General features: G+C 37.2%; 2 protein-coding genes across 2 annotated transcripts; both read left to right on the top strand.

The window, feature by feature from the left end:
* Nucleotides 1-421: 421 nt before the first annotated feature.
* On the top strand, nt 422-8,115 carry LOC125225379 (bifunctional arginine demethylase and lysyl-hydroxylase PSR). The gene is given in 4 exon segments (XM_048129067.1): nt 422-633; nt 1,061-1,429; nt 1,432-1,763; nt 7,506-8,115. Coding segments are annotated over 4 exon segments (1,161 nt in total). The 5' UTR covers nt 422-560; the 3' UTR covers nt 7,893-8,115.
* Nucleotides 8,116-8,416: 301 nt separating this feature from the next.
* On the top strand, nt 8,417-11,395 carry LOC125225431 (cytochrome c oxidase subunit 5A, mitochondrial). Its single transcript, XM_048129157.1, has 2 exons — nt 8,417-8,614; nt 10,916-11,395. The coding sequence occupies exons 1-2, from the start codon at nt 8,478-8,480 to the stop codon at nt 11,235-11,237; spliced, it is 459 nt and encodes a 152-aa protein (XP_047985114.1). The 5' UTR covers nt 8,417-8,477; the 3' UTR covers nt 11,238-11,395.
* Nucleotides 11,396-22,390: the final 10,995 nt, after the last annotated feature.

Genomic DNA, 22,390 nt, shown 5'->3' with positions numbered 1-22,390 from the left:
TAATATTATTGTAATGTATTTGAATGATGAATTTCGTCCCAGTCCTTTCTAAATCGATCGATTATATTTTTCAATTGGTTACAACACTAAATTCATATCCATAGACAAGAAAACTAGAACTAGAGATCGAAACCGATACCTATTTATAATCGAAAACTCGATTAAAAGTTGGTGTCTGATAGATTTTAACATAATTATTTTCTTTAAACTAAAACCAACTGAGAAACAACATCCAATTTAGCATAATTTACCAGAAAGCATCAAATTTTTTGAACAAAATAATCAAGATATTAGGTATATTTGATTATTGTTTGAGAAAATTTTCGAACGACTTATCGATACTTGCAAAAAAATATTCGAAAGTTGATCGAAACAAGAGAGACGGACACAGAGTGCTCTTAACTGCTCTTAGCGCCGCCGGCGGGGCAGGCGTGGGTGGGTGCTGTGATGAGATATCAGAAGAAAACTTGTCTGTCAAAGTGTCAATGTAACAAGTAATAATTTAGCACAAGGACTTTTGCCGCAATTGTATTCCAAAATCCAGGAAATTTATTATTGAAATGGAAAACGAGTACAAACTATCGCATAAAGCCAAGAAAAGGATCAAGGAAGTAAAAAGAAAAGCTCGACCAGGTGAGTTTACAAAACAAGCTATCAAGGTTTTGCAACATAGTGTTATTTAGTTTTGACTAAATTCCTAACTAAGTCGAATATTTAAGGGTTGTTAATAAAGCTATAGTTCATTTGAATAGTGTGTTTGAAACATTATTTCTACGATGTGCATTTCATATTGTACAAATTCTAGATTCTAGAAAGATCTGTATCAACGCGTGGCTAACGCTTGGTTCTTTCACTATTTGATTTAGGCAAGTGTTGCAACCTTCGATTTTCGTGTGAAGTCTTGTATTTGTAACTAGATATTGAAATACTAAATATAAATTTAGTTAAACCATCATTATTTAGATGCAATTAGTTTTATCTTATCAAGTACATTAATATTGGTAACCCACATTTTTTCAGGTGCTAATAACAGTAATAACATTGTTTTGTATACCCACAGAGTTAGCAGACAAGTACCAATGGACAGCATGCAAGTATGCAGGGAACTTTGAGGAATTTCTCAAATGTAATGACAATGTAGACAGAATTAGTGAGACATTGGTCTCACCACAAGAATTTATAGACAAGTATGAGAAAATTTACAAACCTGTAGTAATAACTAATGTCCAGACAAATTGGAAAGCTAATCACAAGTGGACTTTAGATAGACTAGCCAAAAAGTATCGGAACCAAAAATTCAAATGCGGGGAAGACAATGAGGGTTATAGTGTTAAGATGAAAATGAAGTATTATGTAGAGTATGCAAGGACAACGACTGATGATAGTCCGCTTTATATTTTTGATAGTAGTTTTGGAGAGCATCCACGGAGGAAAAACTCCTTGAAGACTATGATGTCCCTAGATATTTTAGGGATGATTTGTTTAAGTATTGCGGTGAAGAGAGAAGGCCTCCTTACCGCTGGTTTGTAATGGGCCCACAGAGATCGGGAACTGGTATTCACATTGACCCGCTGGGAACTAGTGCCTGGAATGCTTTAGTGTTTGGTCACAAGAGGTGGTGTCTCTTCCCAACACAGACTCCAAGAGAGCTTATTAAGGTGACAGGGGCTATGGGTGGGAAACAGAGAGATGAAGCTATTACTTGGTTTAAGCTTATTTATCCAAAGACTCAACTAGATAGCTGGCCAAAGGAATATAAACCTGTAAGTTATCAATTACTATTCATGAATACAACAAATAAACAATTGATATGGATTAATTCCTTTGTGTGCAGCAAAGAATATTTTTGGCATAATCAGATACAACTGCTAAAACACCTTATGGAAACAAGGTGTTCTAACAGTAGTAAAAACCAATTTTAAAGTTTTTTACACTACATTATTATTATTATTTAAGCTTTATTTTTCCATATAAACTCTATTTGATACATTATATTTATAATTTCTGCTTTTCCATCATGTTCTTTAAATGTTTAAATATGTTCTATTTGTGGTTCATCTTGGTGTCATTTTATATTAGCTGGGGAGTTTATTGCAAAACCTTAAATTTTTTGACCAAAGCATGAAACTTGGCACAGTTTTTCCTTATATCAAAATAAGCCGATTAAGATCGGGAGCCTTCGGGAGCCTCCCCCCTGGCGCCCGGGAGGGGGGGTCAAAGTACCGCTTCACCCGGCTTGGTTTGAAAAATTCTAACTTACCCCGTTTAGTTAATAGGTCATGTTTGGTATCGTTTTCGAGTAAATCAATAACGTAGAATTCGTTTTTAGTACTAAAATTATAATTTAATGGTAAATAAAATTTAAAAAAATTAAAAATTTGAAATTTTCATCCATGATTTACAAATTCAGGTCATCATAAATGACAAACTGTTTGCTTTTTCTATAAATAAAAAATATGACATGATAGCCTATTTAATATAGATTATAAAAAATATAACTTTTATCCACCTTTACTAACGTTAAGTTCCACAAAAAAATTACTTTAAGACGCGCGGCGTCGGGACGCCGCGAGCGTAATTTTAAAATGCCTTTATTTTAGAAACTCTATTAGACCCCGTTTAGCTATTAGGTCATGTGTTTGATATCGTTTTCGAGTAAATCAATAACGTAGAATTCATTTTTGGTACTAACATTATAATTTAATGGTAAGTAAAATTAAAAAAAAAAATTCGAAATTTTCATCCATGATTTACAAATTCAAGTCATCATAAATGACAAACTGTTTGCTTTTTCTATAAATAAAAAATATGATATGAAAGCCTATTTAATATAGATTATAAAAAATATAACTTTTATCCACCTTTACTAACGTTAAGTTCCACAAAAAAATTACTTTAAGACGCGCGGCGTCGGGACGCCGCGAGCGTAATTTTAAAATGCCTTTATTTTAGAAACTCTATTAGACCCCGTTTAGCTATTAGGTCATGTGTTTGATATCGTTTTCGAGTAAATCAATAACGTAGAATTCATTTTTGGTACTAACATTATAATTTAATGGTAAGTAAAATTAAAAAAAAAAATTCGAAATTTTCATCCATGATTTACAAATTCAAGTCATCATAAATGACAAACTGTTTGCTTTTTCTATAAATAAAAAATATGATATGAAAGCCTATTTAATATAGATTATAAAAAATATAACTTTTATCCACCTTCACAAACGTTAAGTTCCACAAAAAAATTACTTTAGGACGCGCGGCGTCGGGACGCCGTGAGCGTAATTTTAAAATACCTCTATTTTAAAAACTCTATTAGACCCGGTTTAGCTATTAGGTCATGTTTGATATAGTTTTCGAGTAAATTAATAACAAAGAATTTATTTTTGGTACTACAATTATAATTTAATGGTAAATAAATAAAAAAAAAATATTCATCTATGATTTGCAAATTCAAGTCAACAAAAATGTCAACTGTTTGCTTTTTCTTTAAATAAAAAATATGATGTAAAAGCCTATGCGTATGTCACCAAACACCCAGACAAGTTTGGTGGAAACTTCCTTCACGAACTGGTTAGTGTCTAATGACCATGGTCCAAATGTTTCAAATGCAATTGCCGCAAATATGTAGTTGTTTTTTAAAAATGCATATTTGCGCGTTTAAACTGGGCGTTTTGCAGCAGCAGTCCCTGGTTTCTGGGCCGAACGTTAGACGTTGGACGGAGCCAAGGTATCCACACAGGTCACGCCCCACGCCAAGGGTCGTCCCAGAAACCAGGGCAAAAGCGAGCAACCATCAGGCCGCTTTCCGTCTGCTGCTGACAAGCCGACAGGTTCGAGGGTTGTCGGTATGTTCGCTGTGCCGAGAGCCTTGCGGATTAAATCGTTAAGTGCAGCGTGTCACAAAATTCGGCCAGCACTATACTGGCAGGGGAGTCCGTGGTGTCCTAATGCGTCGGCAGCAAGGGTGTGGTTGGCATGTCTTTAGCCCCAGTCTTAGACAAATGGCAGTATATGATGAAATTGATGAAGTAAGGCAGCCTCGAAAGGAGGTATGTTCTCCAAGTGTCAATCTTTTCTAGTAAAGAGGTTCTTCCGGCACTCATTCACTGCTGCGTAAGGACCCTTGATCTGAAACAATATGTGCATTGTAATTTTATTTAAACAGATTCTGCAACTATCAAATTACAACATTTTGGTGGATCACCTTCACTATTACACACTTACCTATCATACAAAATAATTACAAACTTTAGTAGAATATGATTAGCCTATCTATGATATTGCTCCATCTCGTAATAGTTTAAAGCCTTGGGTGGCCATGTTTCTCCCTTGTTGATCGTTTCAAGCTGCGTTTATCGTACCTATCCCATACTATGTCTAATCTAGAAACGTTTTCTTTTGGCTTTGAAGCTTAGCCAGGCCACCCAAGGTGTCAAACTATTACAAGATGTAGCAATATCAGAGGAAAATCAGATTCTACTAAAGTTTGTACTAATTTTGTATGATACGTAATGTAAGTGGGTAATACTGAAGGTTACGTGATCCACCAAAAAGTTGTAATTTGATAGTTGTAGATTCTAAAATGATAATGCACATATTGTTTCAGACCAAGTCGTTGCGTAACGGTGAATGAGTGGTCGAAGTACCTACCTCTTTAGTTAGGTACCAGAAAAGATCGACAATTGGAGAACATACCTCCTTCAGAGGCTGCCTTGCATCAGCATATACTGCGCACAGTGTACCAGGGGCCCATTTCTCGAAGCTACAAGTTACAATTTTCAACTGGTTGTCAATGTCTAATATGACAAGTTGCAAAGAGACTTCCGCTTGTAACTTGTAACTTTCAGTTTTGAGAAATGGGACTCAGGGCGTTCTTGTTTGGAGTCAGGCGTTGGTGCCACACCAAAATTTGCCAAGTCCGTCTTCTTGAAGATGGAAGGAAGAAGGAGACGAATGGGTAGTGTGGTACCCATTCGTCTCCTTCTTCCTTCCATCCCAGTCAGGCAACACTGAAGTGGCCAGTATATGCTTAGAAGTTACAAGATGTAAATGTAAATCAGGTTGCAAAAACCGATGCAACTGCATAAAGAGGGTAGAGCCTTCTTTATTCAGTTCCATATGTACCCAGCTATGTCTCTGTGAAGGGAATGTATAGTATGAGTATGAGTATGAGTAATCTGTCAATTAGAACACCACAGACTAAACTATAAGTGCTAACTTTTCAGTGTTGGATACTCTATGGCAGTTCCGACTCAATTATAATAAGCTCGTTATAATTGACTTTAGTTAACTATAATAATTTCAAAAATAGAACTTCATACAATTTCTATACTAATTTGCGATATCTGGCAAATTTTCCTGCATCTGAAACACATTTTTTTTATCTGTCGCGTTATCGGCCAATCAGAGACGGTTATTATTACAAACAATTGGTTGCTAGGTAATTCGATGTTGATACAACGGTGAACGACTATTGACATTAATTTTAACTTGCATGAATGGTGATATTTCCGTCCATTGATGATGAAGATGATGACTCGTAGAAAAAGTATTGTATACAATAGTGATATAATTAAGCTTTTCACTCTCGTACCGTACTACACATGGTACTCGACTGAAAAGTTTTGTATTATATCACGATTGTATAAAATACTATTATATAAATTTCTTACAGGATTCACTACAATGAATAAATAACAGGTACAGTCGGTCTTTAGATCGTGTGGTCCAAACTGAGTGTTGCCGTTGTCGACACCGGAGTCAATAATAATGAATCTTTTTCTATTTATGCATTAACACACCTCTGACACTGGCGATCAAATATATGAAAGAGGCGCGTTCCCCGCACACAGTCTAAGCTCGCGTAGGTGAACGCGTACTATCCTTTGTGAATAGGCTTTAATATCATATTTTTATATTTATAGAAAAAGCAAACCGTTTGACATTTATGGTGACTTGAATTTTCAACTCACAGAAAATTATTATTTTTTTTATTTCATTTAACATTAAATGGTCATTTTAGTACCAAAACTAAATTCTACGTTATTTATTTACTCGAAAACGATACTAAACATGACCTAATAGCTAAACGGGTTCTAATAGAGTATTTTAAAATAAAGGCATTTTAAAATTACGCTCGCGGCGTCCCGACGCCGCGCGGCTTAAAGGTTTTTTTTATGAAACTTAACGTTTGTAAAGGTGGGTAAAAGTTATATTATTCATAATTTATATTAAATAGGCTTTCATATCATATTTTTTATTTGTAGAAAAAGCAAACAGTTTGACATTTATGATGACTTGAATTTGTAAATCATAGATGAAAATTTCAAACTTTTCATTTTTTTTATTTTATTTACCATTAAATTATAATTTTAGTACCAAAAAATGAATTCTACGTTATTGATTTACTCGAAAACGATACCAAACATGACCTATGAACTAAACGGGGTATGTTAGAATTTTTCAAAGCAAGCCGGGTGAAGCGGTAATTTGACCCCCCCTCCCGAGCCCCAGGGGGGAGGCTCCCGAAGGCTCCCGATCTTAATCGGCTTATTTTGATATAAGGAACAACTGTGCCAAGTTTCATGCTTTGGTCAAGAAAAAAAAGGTTTGGCCTCTTTTTGTCGATAAACGTCCCCACTATATGGATCCCTGAATGGGTAAAAGCCTCCTCTAACCCGTGCCATTTATTTCGATTGGTGGCCAGCTCCATCCAGCTTGGCCCTGCAGCCTTAATAATGTCTTCTGTCCAGCGCTGTTTAGGTTTTCCTCTTTTTCTTTTGCCTTGCACTTTTGGCCCTGTCCATGTAGTTGCTTTAAGGGTCCATCTTTTGTCTGTAAATCTTGCAATGTGGCCGGCCCATTTCCACTTGAGACGAAGTGCATGTTGGAGGGCATTCGTTAGTTTTGTTCTTTTCCTTAATTCTTCATTTTTTGTCTTGTGTATCCTCCTCAAATGTAATAGGCTCCTTTCCATGGATCGCTGACATGTTTGTATCTTATGTTTTATATTGTTGGTATATGTCCAGGTTTGACTGCCATAAGTTAGGCTGGGTAGAATGCATGTATCCATTATTATTTTTTTAAATTTTAGGTGATAGTCTCCTTTCAGAATCTCTTTATGCATCCAGAACTTTTTCCAGCTACTGTTGATTCTTCTATCTATTTTCTCCTCGTTACTGTTCTTGTGAAAAGATATTTGTTTACCCAGGTATATGTATTCATTGACATATTCAATAGGAACTCCTGATACGCATATCTGTTTTGTTTGACGATAATTTGTCATTATCTTAGTTTTATTTGTGTTCATTTGCAGACCTACTAAACTACTTTGATCTGCTAATGTCTGTAGCATATTTTCCAGGTCTGTGGCTGATTCAGCAAAGATAACGATGTCGTCAGCGAATCTGAGATGGATTAAATTTTGATTTTGAATTACACTACATAATATTATGTAATCTTTTAGGTATAAATTATTTTAATACTAATCTAAATTATTTTTTCAGGTTGAAATATTGCAGAAGCCTGGTGAAACGGTATTTGTCCCAGGAGGTTGGTGGCATGTGGTGTTGAACTTGGACGACACTGTAGCAGTTACACAGAACTTCTGCAGCCGCACCAACTTCCCTGTTGTCTGGCATAAAACTGTCCGTGGACGCCCCAAACTGTCCAAGAAGTGGATTAAAGTTCTAGAAGCCAAGGAACCAGATTTGTATAAGATTGCAAATAGCATGGACCTTAGCCAAGGGACTGGAGTGGCCTCGGACAGTTCATCTAACAGTAGCTCCTCGAGCAGTGACAGTGATAGTAGCTCCTCGGGTAGCTCCAGTGAAGATGATAGTGGCCAGGAAAGCATTTCTGCACACAAAAAGAAGAAACGTAGGAAAATGTGAACACCAAAAAGCCTTACTAAATCTAATAGAAAATCAAGCACCAAGAGAGTCAGACGTATCCAATATTTAGTTAATGTTATTTGTAAGCCTGCCTTTGTTTTTTGTATTATTAGACATAATTCACTAATATTAATTATCGTTGTTTTCATAATATGAACAATATATCTTTTTTGTTAACAGAAGACATAATATTCTTTACGAATAAAGTATTCATGCAGTGTAACAAGTGGTTTCCTTAACAAATTTTGATCATTTTAATTATGGATATAAGCCAGAGATTGGATGGACAGTGGACACTAACGACCGAATAGAAAATATGTAGGTATCGTTGATGCCTGGTTAATACAATAGAATGATGGTAGTGGTACATTCATGATACGAACTCTGTAGCCTAAACCCTGTGCAAAATATTAAAAAAAAATACAAACGAATTTCGACTTAACCTAAATCGTAATCGAATTTAATAAGTAAAATCAACGTGTCCCAACACTAAAACGTCATCCCTACAAACTGGCAGCTCAGTATTGTCTATGGTTTTCGGCAGCCATTTGTTATCCTTGCTAAAGTTCCTGTGAAACCATAAAAATGTTGAGATCAGTAACTGGCAATCTGGCCAATGTCCTCAAAAGGTCTTTGGTTCCTACAGTGAGGGTCAATGGTGCCTTCCAAGTGCGAAAAGCCCATGGCGGTCCCGTCGAATCCGATGAAGAGTTTGACGCCAGGTTAGTTTTTCATTGACGTGCATTTAAGAGTTATGTAACTGAAAATAGGAAAAACTTGACATTTCCAGTAATATTTTCACGATTCCGTGTAATGAATAGTATCCTCTTATTATTGTCCACATTCCATTACTTAATTTGCAATTTATTTTAGCATGTGTACGCAGGTTTCTGCTTTCCTCTTAGATAAGAAGAATTGTCAGTCAATTTTCCTTATGCACCAGTGTGCATACATTTTACGGAGAAATATCATTGAATGAATTAACTAATTATTGGACTTTGAAGCTGTAAAATAATACTGTTTTTGCTCTATCAACTGAATTATGAATAAAATTATGAAAAGGGCATAAACTTAATTTTAAACATGAGGGTCTCTCAGTTGTAGATCCCATAAATCCCCATGGCATTTCAAGGTCCACCATTTAAGCAATAAAAGTTCAAATTACTTCAAAACAACCATTTACAATATATTTAAATAAAAACCTTTATGATAGCATGTGACCAATTTTTCTCATCACTACACATCACTCGCTAAAGATGGAAAGTAGTTGTAAAATATCTAGAGCAGATTTTCTTTAAGAGAATGTACAGATAAGGCATCTGTAGCATGTTTCTCGGGGATCTAGAGACCATCAGTTGCAAAAGAAGTTTAAATTGAAAGTGCTCCGAGACTGCAATAGAAGTTAGCTGTTGCTCATAACTTTGTTTGCATTGACTTATTTCTGAAAATGAATTTATTTTTAAAATAATAAGACACTTAACATTTGATCCCCACATCAACTTTCATCCCCCCTTAACTTACTTTTTAGGGGAATGAACCAACTCTCGCCTGTGTGGTGACGGGTAAAGAATTTCACCATCCCCTTTCTTCCCGTGGGTGTTGTAGAAGGCGACTATGGGATATGGGTTTAATTGTGGCGTAGGCGAGAGGCTGGCAACCTGTCACTGCAATGTCACAGTTTCGTTTTCTTGTAACCCCTTATTTGCCAAGAGTGGCACTGAAGCTTCAGTAGTTTCATGTGTTCTGCCTACCCCTTTATGGGATACAGGCGTGATTGTATGTATGTATGAACCAACTCTATGATTTTTTTTATTTGTCTATAACTCCAAACTATTATATTAGAAGACACTTCTAATCTAAACTATCAGTTTATAAAAATTCAAGTTTCATGATTAAAATAAAAACCCTGTAGAATGAATTTACAAATCACCTGAATCCATTATTCTTGTATTACACTAAAGAATCTTTTATCAAAGTTTAAAATTCCTACCTTGTTCCTCACTCAAGATTTCAACCCCTTTTTAACCCCCCTAGGGGATGAATATGAAAAAACTCGGAACTTACTTTTCTTCCATTTTTATTTATTACCTTGTCACAATTTTTTAAAATTATATATAAAATATAATTTGTTTCCCATACAAATTTTCATCCCCTTTTATAACCCCCTTGTAATATTTCAAAATTGCTTCTTTTATTTTAGGTCCACTTGCACCAACCACTTAACTCAGGGTTAGTGGACTGTCATCTGTCAAATGGTGGGTTAACCCTCCATTTTCGTTGGTGCAAGTTGCCCTTATACACTTTATAAACTTTCGTAGTGTTCAAATTTCATGTTCTATCATTTTTAGGTAGTTTTGGCTCCGCATTGATAAATCAGTCATTCAGAACACTTCAAATGAAATGAAATTTTAATTGATGATAATCAGGGAGCGTACTTTTCGCGCTCCGTATAGGGTGATCCCAAATAGTTTTATTGTAAATTATTAATCATTAGTTTCAGGTGCTCTGCCTACCCCTTCATGGGATACAGGCGTGATTGTATGTATGTATGTATGTATTAATCATTAGTCGTCAAATCATTTTAATCATATACAAATTACTTCAAATACGGTAGTCCATTTACATGCGGCATAAATAATACCTACTTGAAATGTGAAAAGTGAATAAAATTATTTGATTTGTTTTTATAAATAAATTTAATTAAATAGTATTGTTGTTGTTAATTAAATTTATTATTACATTACAATAAATATGTAGAAAAGAGAATTTCTCTCTAACGTAAATCACACCATCGTTCTTGCATTCATTACCATGCAAAGAAATTCATAACTTAAAATGACTAATAATTAACAATAAAACAATTTGTGATCACCTATATGGAGCGTGACGTCAAATTGATGTCATCGGCACAAAAAGTACGCTCCCTGATGATAATAATAATGAAATGAACTGATACTTGAATTTATATTGTATAGATTGGTTGGTAACTTGGTACCGTGACAGTGTCCATTTCCTGTTTACAGATACGAGCAGTTCTTCAACAGACCTGATATTGATGGCTGGGAAATCCGCAAGGGCATGAATGACCTCTGTGGCATGGACTTAGTGCCCGATCCAAAGATCATCAGGGCCGCCCTGCACGCTTGCCGCCGTGTCAACGACTACTCCCTCGCCGTCAGGTTCATCGAAGCCTGCAAGGACAAGTGCGGCGCGAAACAGAGCGAGATCTACCCATACATCATCCAAGAAATCCGACCAACCCTTTCAGAACTTGGCATTGAAACTCCCGAGGAGCTAGGCTATGATAAGCCAGAATTAGCTTTAGAAAGTGTATATGAAATGTAAGGCCACGTTATGAAATTAAGTTGTAGAGGAATTTGTATAATAGTTTTCTTGTCGATTTTTATTTAAAAATTGTGGAAAAGCACACCTTTACCATTGTAACAGCAAATGATAATCGCCATGCTTATTAACTAATGTATAAAAGCATTAGTGGAATATGATTGTTGTTTCATTTTATATGTGTTTTTATATTCCCTATGTTTTGTTACCATTGACAGATTGTTTCCCAGGTCAGATTGATATAATAAACAATATGTGCATTCCTTATATTGCTGTTTCTAATAGTAGATAATACTCCTATAAATTACGATGTTTTAATCAGTACAATAGCGTTTTATCAGTATACGTATCTTGAAAACTTTTTTTTTAATTTATGAAAAACCTTTCAGATTTACATTTTCAATCTCAACATCCTTGCGGGTGTTTATTGTACCTGTATTTTTAACAAAATAACGAAATTACCTGCTTTCAAATAGAGGCAAAATGGTTAAAATCGGTTCACTCGATAAACAATTATCCCATAAAAATCATCTTCACTAGCACACCTCGGACACTGGCGATAATAGTTATTTGTTATACAAGGGGGCAAAGTTGTATTTTAAGGCCGAGTGTGGAATTGAAAAACGAGCAAGTAAAAGGGTTCGAGAATAGAATCCTGAACTTGCGAGTTTTTTAACACACGAGAAGTAAAATACATTTGCACCCGAGTGTAACACAAAACTTTTCCCCTCACTATAGCGAGGACACTACAACGCAAAAAATGCGTTTATCACTGCTTCCAGTAGTTAACAAGTGGTAAATCATCATTATTACTAGATTCACCTACTCTTATCAATTTTAAAGCAGTAATTTTGACTTTATTCAAGGTCAAATTACTTTACCCACTAGTGGATAAAATGCGTTTTTACCCGCTGGTATTAAAGGACAAAACACGTGTTTCCGAGCTAGTGAGGGGAAAAATATATTGAAAGAGGCGCGTTCCTAGCACTCAGCTCGTGTAGGTGAACGCGTACTATGCTTGTATGTGAGTGAAATATGACAGGTCGACTGTTCGTGTTTTTGACGGGCGATAACTGTGAGGTAACCGAGAGGGGGTGGGCGGCACTTTCAGCGGAAAGCGGGAGTGGCCATTCTGTACGATAGTACTTATACTGTGATACTAGCTCGCGCGCATTAGTTAACTCAATTTGCCGACTTTTATGTTCGTCTGTCAATGAAAAGAAAATTGTAGTAAGTATGTATGGAATGCATATAGACTTACAGCGTTTTAACTTTGAGGAGAAGCATGAGATACGAGATTTTTTATTAACACGCTTTTATTAGGTCGTCGTGTATGTAACTAACTATGTAATGGAATCTGCGGAGGCTAATTTAACCATCTTCCAAGGATCGTAGCGTAATGAAAATTGGCAGCTATATGTAGTTCCGATGACAATACAATAATATGGTACTGTTGAGCTGATCTGATGATGGAGTCGGAAGATATGAACTGGAACTACATGATGGAACATCGTATCATAGCCGTTTTTGGGTTTCTTAGAAAAGTCTTGTAATGAACTTTGACTACAATAAGGTTTCAAGGTCTGATGATGAAGCCGAAAGATATGAACTGGAACTACATGATGGAACATCGTATCATAGCTGTTTTTGGGTTTCTTAGAAAAGTCTTGTAATGAACTTTGACTACGATTAGGTTTCAAGGTCTGATGATGGAGCCGGAAGATATGAACTGGAACTACATGATGGAACATCGTATCATAGCCGTTTTTGGGTTTCTTAGAAAAGTCTTGTAATGAACTTTGACTACAATAAGGTTTCAAGGTCTGATGATGAAGCCGAAAGATATGAACTGGAACTACATGATGGAACATCGTATCATAGCTGTTTTTGGGTTTCTTAGAAAAGTCTTGTAATGAACTTTGACTACGATTAGGTTTCAAGGTCTGATGATGGAGCCGGGAGATATGAACTGGAACTACATGATGGAACATCGTATCATAGCTGTTTTTGGGTTTCTTAGGAAAGTCTTGTAATGAACTTTGACTACAATTAGGTTTCAAGGTCTGATGATGGAGCCGGAAGATATGAGCTGGAACTACATGATGGAACATCGTGTCATAGCTGTTTTTGGGCTTCTTAGAAAGTCTTGTAATGAACTTTGACTACGATTAGGTTTCAAGGTCTGATGATGGAGCCGGAAGATATGAACTGGAACTACATGATGGAACATCGTATCATAAGAGTTTTGAATGATTCACGGTTATTTTCAAAAAGGTAATCACGGTCTATATCCCGGTCAATATAAGTCATCGTATCATAGCTGTTTTTGGGCTTCTTAGAAAAGTCTTGTAATGAACTATGACTACGATTAGGTTTCAAGGCCTGATGATGGTGCCGGAAGATAAGAACAGAAAAAGGGGGAGGGGGGGCTCGAGGGGGAAGCATGAAAGAAAGATCAAAGTAGTATTTAAAAAAAGTTGGGTTAGCGTTTTCTTGTGACCTTTCAGAGCAAACAAAGGGGGGCTCGGGGGGCGAAGCCCCCGCATGAAAGAAAGATCAACGTAGTATTTAAGATAAGTTGGGTTAGCGTTTTCTTGTGATCTTTAAGAGCAAACAAAGGGGGGCTCGGGGGCGAAGCCCCCGCATAAAAGAAAGATTAACGTAGTATTTAAAATAAGTTGGGATTGCGTTTTCTTGTGACCTTTCAGAGCGAACAAAGGGGGGCTCGGGGCGAAGCCCCCCGCATGAAAGAAAGATCAACGTAGTATTTAAGATAAGTTGGGTTAGCGTTTTCTTGTGACCTTTAAGAGCAAACAAAGGGGGGCTCGGGGCAAAGCCCCCGCATAAAAGAAAGATTAACCTAGTATTTAAAATAAGTTGGGATAGCGTTTTCTTGTGACCTTTCAGAGCAAACAAAGGGGCTCGGGGGCGAAGCCCCCGCATGAAAGAAAGATCAACGTAGTATTTAAGATAAGTTGGGTTAGCGTTTTCTTGTGACCTTTAAGAGCAAACAAAGGGGGGCTCGGGGGCGAAGCCCCCGCATAAAAGAAAGATTAACCTAGTATTTAAAATAAGTTGGGATAGCGTTTTCTTGTGACCTTTCAGGGCAAACAAAGGGGGCTCGGGGGCGAGGCCCCCGCATAAAAGAAAGATCAACGTTGTATTTAAAATAAGTTGGGTTAAGTTTTCTTGTGATCCTTAAGAGTAAAGAAAAGGGGCCTCGGGGGCGAAGCCCCTCGAATGAAAGAAAGATCAACGAATTATTTAGAATAAGTTGGGTTAGCGTTTTCTTGTGACCTTTAAGAGCAAACAAAGGGGGCTCGGGGGCGAAGCCCCCGCATAAAAGAAAGATTAACCTAGTATTTAAAATAAGTTGGGATAGCGTTTTCTTGTGACCTTTCAGGGCAAACAAAGGGGGCTCGGGGGCGAGGCCCCCGCATAAAAGAAAGATCAACGTTGTATTTAAAATAAGTTGGGTTAAGTTTTCTTGTGATCCTTAAGAGTAAAGAAAAGGGGCCTCGGGGCGAAGCCCCTCGAATGAAAGAAAGATTAACGTAGTATTTAAAATAAGTTGGGATAGCGTTTTCTTGTGACCTTTCAGAGCAAACAAAGGGGGGCTCGGGGGGCGAAGCCCACCGCATGAAACAAAGATCAACGTAGTATTTAAGATAAGTTGGGTTAGCGTTTTCTTGTGACCTTTAAGAGCAAACAAAGGGGGGCTCGGGGGGCGAAGCCCCCGCATAAAATAAAGATTAACGTAGTATTTAAAATAAGTTGGGATAACGTTTTCTTGTGACCTTTCAGAGCAAACAAAGGGGGGCTCGGGGGGCGAGGCCCCCCGCATAAAAGAAAGATCAACGTTGTATTTAAAATAAGTTGGGTTAAGTTTTCTTGTGATCCTTAAGAGTAAAGAAAAGAGGGCCTCGGGGGCGAAGCCCTCGAATGAAAGAAAGATCAACGAAGTATTTAGAATAAGTTGGGTTAGCGTTTTCTTGTGACCTTCAAGAGCAAACAAAGGGGGCTCGGGGGCGAAGCCCCCGCATGAAAGAAAGATCAACGTAGTATTTAAGATCAGTTGGGTTAGCGTTTTCTTGTGACCTTTAAGTGCAAACAAAGGGGGCTCGGGGGCTAAGCCCCCGCATAAAAGAAAGATTAACGTAGTATTTAAAATAAGTTGGGTTAGCGTTTTCTTGTGACCTTTCAGAGCAAACAAAGGGGGGCTCGGGGGGCGAGGCCCCCCGCATAAAAGAAAGATCAACGTTGTATTTAAAATAAGTTGGGTTAAGTTTTCTTGTGATCCTTAAGAGTAAAGAAAAGGGGGCCTCGGGGGGCGAAGCCCTCGAATGAAAGAAAGATCAATGAAGTATTTAGAACAAGTTGGGTTAGCGTTTTCTTGTGACTTTTAAGAGCAAACAAAGGGGGGCTCGGGGGGCGAAGCCCCCCGCATGAAAGAAAGATCAACGTAGTATTTAAGATCAGTTGGGCTAGCGTTTTTTTGTGACCTTTAAGTGTAAACAAAGGGGGGCTCGGGGGCGAAGCCCCCGCATGAAAGAAAGATCAACGTAGTATTTAAGATAAGTTGGGTTAGCGTTTTCTTGTGACCTTTAAGAGCAAACAAAGGGGGGCTCGGGGGGCAAAGCCCCCCGCATAAAAGAAAGATTAACCTAGTATTTAAAATAAGTTGGGATAGCGTTTTCTTGTGACCTTTCAGAGCAAACAAAGGGGGCTCGGGGGCGAAGCCCCCGCATGAAAGAAAGATCAACGTAGTATTTAACATAAGTTGGGTTAGCGTTTTCTTGTGACCTTTAAGAGCAAACAAAGGGGGGCTCGGGGGCGAAGCCCCCGCATAAAAGAAAGATTAACCTAGTATTTAAAATAAGTTGGGATAGCGTTTTCTTGTGACCTTTCAGGGCAAACAAAGGGGGCTCGGGGGCGAGGCCCCCGCATAAAAGAAAGATCAACGTTGTATTTAAAATAAGTTGGGTTAAGTTTTCTTTTGATCCTTAAGAGTAAAGAAAAGGGGGCCTCGGGGGGCGAAGCCCCTCGAATGAAAGAAAGATCAACGAATTATTTAGAATAAGTTGGGTTAGCGTTTTCTTGTGACCTTTAAGAGCAAACAAAGGGGGGCTCGGGGGGCGAAGCCCCCCGCATAAAAGAAAGATTAACCTAGTATTTAAAATAAGTTGGGATAGCGTTTTCTTGTGACCTTTCAGGGCAAACAAAGGGGGGCTCGGGGGGCGAGGCCCCCCGCATAAAAGAAAGATCAACGTTGTATTTAAAATAAGTTGGGTTAAGTTTTCTTGTGATCCTTAAGAGTAAAGAAAAGGGGGCCTCGGGGGGCGAAGCCCCTCGAATGAAAGAAAGATTAACGTAGTATTTAAAATAAGTTGGGATAGCGTTTTCTTGTGACCTTTCAGAGCAAACAAAGGGGGGGGCTCGGGGGCGAAGCCCACCGCATGAAACAAAGATCAACGTAGTATTTAAGATAAGTTGGGTTAGCGTTTTCTTGTGACCTTTAAGAGCAAACAAAGGGGGGCTCGGGGGGCGAAGCCCCCGCATAAAATAAAGATTAACGTAGTATTTAAAATAAGTTGGGATAACGTTTTCTTGTGACCTTTCAGAGCAAACAAAGGGGGGCTCGGGGGGCGAGGCCCCCCGCATAAAAGAAAGATCAACGTTGTATTTAAAATAAGTTGGGTTAAGTTTTCTTGTGATCCTTAAGAGTAAAGAAAAGAGGGCCTCGGGGGGCGAAGCCCCTCGAATGAAAGAAAGATCAACGAAGTATTTAAGATCAGTTGGGCTAGCGTTTTTTTGTGACCTTTAAGTGTAAACAAAGGAGGGCTCGGGGGGCGAAGCCCCCCGCATAAAAGAAAGATTAACGTAGTATTTAAAATAAGTTGGGTTAGCGTTTTCTTGTGACCTTTCAGAGCAAACAAAGGGGGCTCGGGGCGAAGCCCCCGCATGAAAGAAAGATCAACGTAGTATTTAAGATAAGTTGGGTTAGCGTTTTCTTGTGACCTTTAAGAGCAAACAAAGGGGGGCTCGGGGGCGAAGCCCCCGCATAAAAGAAAGATTAACGTAGTATTTAAAATAAGTTGGGTTAGCGTTTTCTTGTGACCTTTCAGAGCAAACAAAGGGGGCTCGGGGCGAAGCCCCCCGCATAAAAGATAGATCAACGTTGTATTTAAAATAAGTTGGGTTAAGGTTTTCTTGTGACCCTTAAGAGTAAAGAAAAGAGGGGCTCGGGGGGCGAAGCCCCCCGCATGAAAGAAAGATCAACGTAGTATTTAGAATAAGTTGGGTTAGCGTTTTCTTGTGACCTTTAAGAGCAAACAAAGGGGTGCTCGGGGGGCTTCCGCATAAAAGAAAGATAAACGTTGTATTTAAAATAAGTTGGGTTAGGGTTTTCTTGTCACCCTTAAGAGTAACGAAAAGGGGGGCTCGGGGGGCGAAGCCCCCCGCATAAAAGAAAGATCAACGTTGTATTTAAAATAAGTTGGGTAATGGTTTTCCTGTTACCCTTAAGAGCAAATAAAGGGGGGTTCGGCAAAAAAGAAATACTTAAATTTTGTTTGAATTAGTTGAAATGTGACAATATTTTCTAATCGAGTCAAACAAAATCCCACTAGCTGAGAGCTTCAAAACAATGTATGGCGAAATTATGTCTCTCTAATGTCTTCAAAAAGTCCGCGATGGCACATGTCTATATTGTCTATCTTTTACGGATAACTTACTAGGTATAAACATTTTTATGATAATACCGTAATAAGAAGGTAGCCGCTAGTTATTATTAAGTAGCAATTAGTACACGTTAAGCCACAAATGGCATGTAAAATCCGCCTACTTGAAATAAATTTATGTATAAATGTTAAAAGTATTTCATTATTAATGACTAAAAAGTATAAAATAAATTAATAGTTTAAAAAACACTATAAAACACGCTTTTATAAATGCACGTAAAAGCCAAAAATAAATTATGGATCGTTCAAGTTGTCTCTATTTGTGAGCTGAAGTTTAAAAACTATGTGCTTTTAATTATAATATTTGATTGTAAAAGCGTGGGGCGCTGGAACAGGAGACTTTCTTGTAAACAAATACTAATCCGAACTTCCTGGCGAATGAAGTTGCATAAGAACATAACGTTTACATATGCCGCCTAAGGGTTACCAAAGAGAACCAAAGATATCTCGTCCACGAACAAGAACTCTGCATCCTGTCACTGTAGACACTTTCCCCTTTTGTACTTTGATTACTGTCGACTCTCCTCGCTACTAGCGCATATTTTGTCTGAGTTCGACAAACTGGTACCTACTTTGAACACTGACTTTTAATTGATTTGACTGTTAATGTAGAACCTACTAGTCATGCTGCAACTCCAGTTAGCGCGTCAATCTGTGTAACCTCCTTCCCGTAACATAGCATAATTTGATTTAGCAGCAAATTATACAAAAAGTCTTTCCTGTTCCAGCGCCCCACGCTTTTACAATCAAATATTATAATTAAAAGCACATAGTTTTTAAACTTCAGCTCACAAATAGAGACAACTTGAACGATCCATAATTTATTTTTGGCTTTTACGTGCATTTATAAAAGCGTGTTTTATAGTGTTTTTTAAACTATTAATTTATTTAAAGTAGTGACGATATGTCGCTGTACGTTCAACGCTCATTTCCTACATCGCGTTTTTCCTAATATAATGAGGTCGGTTCAGGAGCGTCCTTGCGACATGTCGTAAGTCGTAAACTATTCAAATCGAATGGTCTTGATTCTATTTGGACGTTGTCTAACAATAAAATTGTATATTAGAATATTACTTGTTATGTGGGAAATTGAGTCTTGAGGGATTTTGTCAGATCTGTAGAGGTCTATGAATAACATTTTGATGATTCAACTATTGAAAGTTTGTACGGAACCCTCGGTGAGCGAGTCCGACTCGCACTTGACCGGTTTTTAGGGTTCCGTAGTCAACTAGGAACCCTTATAGTTTCGCAATGTCTGTCTGTAACGTCCGTCCGTCCGTCCGCGGATAATCTCAGTAACCGTAAGCATTAGAAAGCTGATATTTGGTACCAATATGTATAATCATGCCAACAAAGTGCAAAAATAAAAAAATGTTTAATTAGGGTACCCCCCCTACATGTAAAGTGGGGGCTGATATTTTTTTTTTCATTCCAACCCCAACGTGTGATATATTGTTAGATAGGTATTTAAAAATGAATAAGGGTTTACTAATATCGTTTTTAGGGTTCCGTAGTCAACTAGGAACCCTTATAGTTTCGCCATGTCTGTCTGTCCGTCCGTCCGTCCGCGGATAATCTCAGTAACCGTTAGCACTAGAAAGCTGAAATTTGGTAGTAATATGTATATCAATCACACCAACAAAGTGCAAAAATAAAAAATGGAAAAAAATGTTTAATTAGGGTACCCCCCCTACATGTAAAGTGGGGGCTGATATTTTTTTTCATTCCAACCCCAACGTGTGATATATTGTTGGATAGGTATTTAAAGATGAGTAAGGGTTTACAAAGATCGTTTTTTGATAATATTAATATTTTCGGAAATAATCGCTCCTAAAGGAAAAAAAAGTGCGTCCCCCCCCCCCCCCTCTAACTTTTGAACCATATGTTTAAAAAATATGAAAAAAATCACAAAAGTAGAACTTTATAAAGACTTTCTAGGAAAATTGTTTTGAACTTGATAGGTTTAGTAGTTTTTGAGAAAAACTACGGAACCCTACACTGAGCGTGGCCCGACACGCTCTTGGCCGGTTTTTTATTCTGAATACACAAATTTACATGTCAAACTTTAAAGAAACCTATATGAGTCAATGGGAATAAATTCTGCAATGGATATCTTATAACTCTGGCACCAATATAACCTTATTTTACGTTGAAGCATACTAGCTGATCAGTGATCACATTAACCACTGTGACGTCAGTATGTAATAGACGTAATAGTCAACTCGAAATAAAAAATTATAAGTAAGTAGGTACATACTTACTGATTATGAGATGAGGTATTTATTGAAACAATATGTACGTAAATACTTTAATGATTGTAATATTCACACAGTCATACCTTTATTTACAATACAATCACAAATTGTACTTAACAACAAAATTGTGCTTCCAACGTTATCCGTACAGAACAAAACACAATCTAACTACGCTCTTTGGTATAAATTAAAAACAAAATTAAAATAAACAACTTTCAATATTTAGGTATAAAATCAAAATCACTGAATAATTTAATACTTCGTTTCCGTCTTTCTCGGAATTATTTTAAATAAATTATATAGAGCTCTCACTTTGTACTCTTCTATGAACCTATCTTAAGTTATTCCTGAATACGTTTACTAATCTAACGTTTAACGCGGATCTTTGGAAACTATGCCTAATTACAAAAACCTTAAGTTTTAGAAACATCCGATTGAAACAAAAGTACATCTTTTGTACAAATTACTCCTATTTTTGTTTACTTACACAAATTTTAAACACGGATATCATTTTTCTTTTGGAAAGTTAGCGTTTCCGCGTAGGAATACACTTATTTTTTGTCAACATAGGCCACTGAACTAGGTCTTGCAAAGCCAAACTCTCCATAAGTATAGCTTAGTAAGACTGTCTTTGACTTTGCAAGCGTAATAGTTGAGCGGTCATGGAATCAAGTACAACGTACTAGCAGGATGATTACTCTAGTAATTCAGCTAAGTATTTTTACACAACTATATACACGGATTTTCTTTAAACATTTTCCATCTTTCCTTCATTGACTTAGAACATTTTGATACTCATTTAGACTAGAATAGTTCTCTGACTCGCTGCAGACTAGAATCAAATATACAGGTCGTAACAAATAATTAAGAAATAAAACAAACAACAATGTTAATAACAATCTAGCTTAGAATAAATAATATGTAAAAGGAATGTTTCTCATTCGCGAGGCGTAAGCCGCGCGACTTTACTAAATTAAATAAAAGCAGGTTGTAAAAAGGTTATTGCACAAATCTCTATCCACTGGATTTGTATAAATAATTTAAGTCTCATAAATAAATAAATTAGTTTAACGTAATTAATAAATACTCTAATCTGAATGCCATTGGCATTTCAATTAAATATCTATACAATACAGGAAAGGGCTATACGAGATTAGGTGTATCTCGCATGTCAAGTCAAACAAACAGTCATAAATCTGGAAGGACTAACATTAGTTTCCAATAAAGAGTGCACAATTTTACTTATTTTATTTTATTCCAGGCCTTCATTTCGTACGGTAATTAGCACATCTAAATGTTTATTGGTAGAACTTACGTCGTTTACATTAAATATCGTAGAAGATTTTGTAATGTTGTTTGGCCTGTGCTGGTGGGCCTAATAGTAATCTTTGTTTGAAACAGTAGTTCATACGTTCATAGTAGTATTTTCAGACATTGAACCCCCAATACCGAACTGTGTAATTTGTTAGACCTGATTAGTCATGTTAATGGTAATCGTTGTACATTAACGACGATTGGAAAAGGTATCCCATAATTTAAAAGGGTACCGTGCACGTTAGGAGGTCTACCTCGTCGTACAAGTCAGATAATTGCACTTGGCAATTACTCGTCTGTGCTGCCCTCTATATTTCGCTTCTTGGACTAATTGCATCATTTTGAATACTTTCTAAAACCTGTATCTTGTGGCAGCATTAGTTTGCTGACATTTCGTTTGACATGAGCATGACCTGTCATTAAAGCTTCTGTATAAATTGCTTCACTCGACTTGGCACAAATGACGTGCGATTTTCGATACATTGAGTCATTTACCCACGTATCGTCAATATGAGGCCCATCCCTGTAAGATAATTTTGTTTTATCCGCATTAAAGATGTCTTTATCAATTATTATGAAAATATCCTTATTGATGAAGTGTACGGATACTTTTTAATGGAATGCTCCATATATTGAAAACAGCATGTCATTTGTTACTATTAACAATTCAGAGGGTATTTAAAGGATACATCACACTGCAGCACCCGCTCAGAAGCCTATCTAAGGGCCCATTTACATTTTACACGACGCGCGAACTCGCATGCGATTATACATTGTGGACTGTTGGAACTCCATGTAACTACATCAAATTGTTTCGGCCTCTCAAATGCCGCATCTTAATGAAATC

This window comes from Leguminivora glycinivorella, chromosome 4 (assembly GCF_023078275.1).
Source record: "Leguminivora glycinivorella isolate SPB_JAAS2020 chromosome 4, LegGlyc_1.1, whole genome shotgun sequence".
Taxonomy (NCBI): domain Eukaryota; kingdom Metazoa; phylum Arthropoda; class Insecta; order Lepidoptera; family Tortricidae; genus Leguminivora; species Leguminivora glycinivorella.
Note: the sequence above shows the minus strand (reverse complement) of the source record. Positions and strands in the feature narration are given on the sequence as shown.

Coding starts and splice junctions, on each gene's coding strand:
- LOC125225431 (XM_048129157.1), top strand. CDS start 8,478: ATGTTGAGATCAGTAACTGGCAATCTGGCCAATGTCCTCAAAAGGTCT. Junction 8,615..10,915: donor GATGAAGAGTTTGACGCCAG/GTTAGTTTTTCA, acceptor TCCTGTTTACAG/ATACGAGCAGTTCTTCAACA.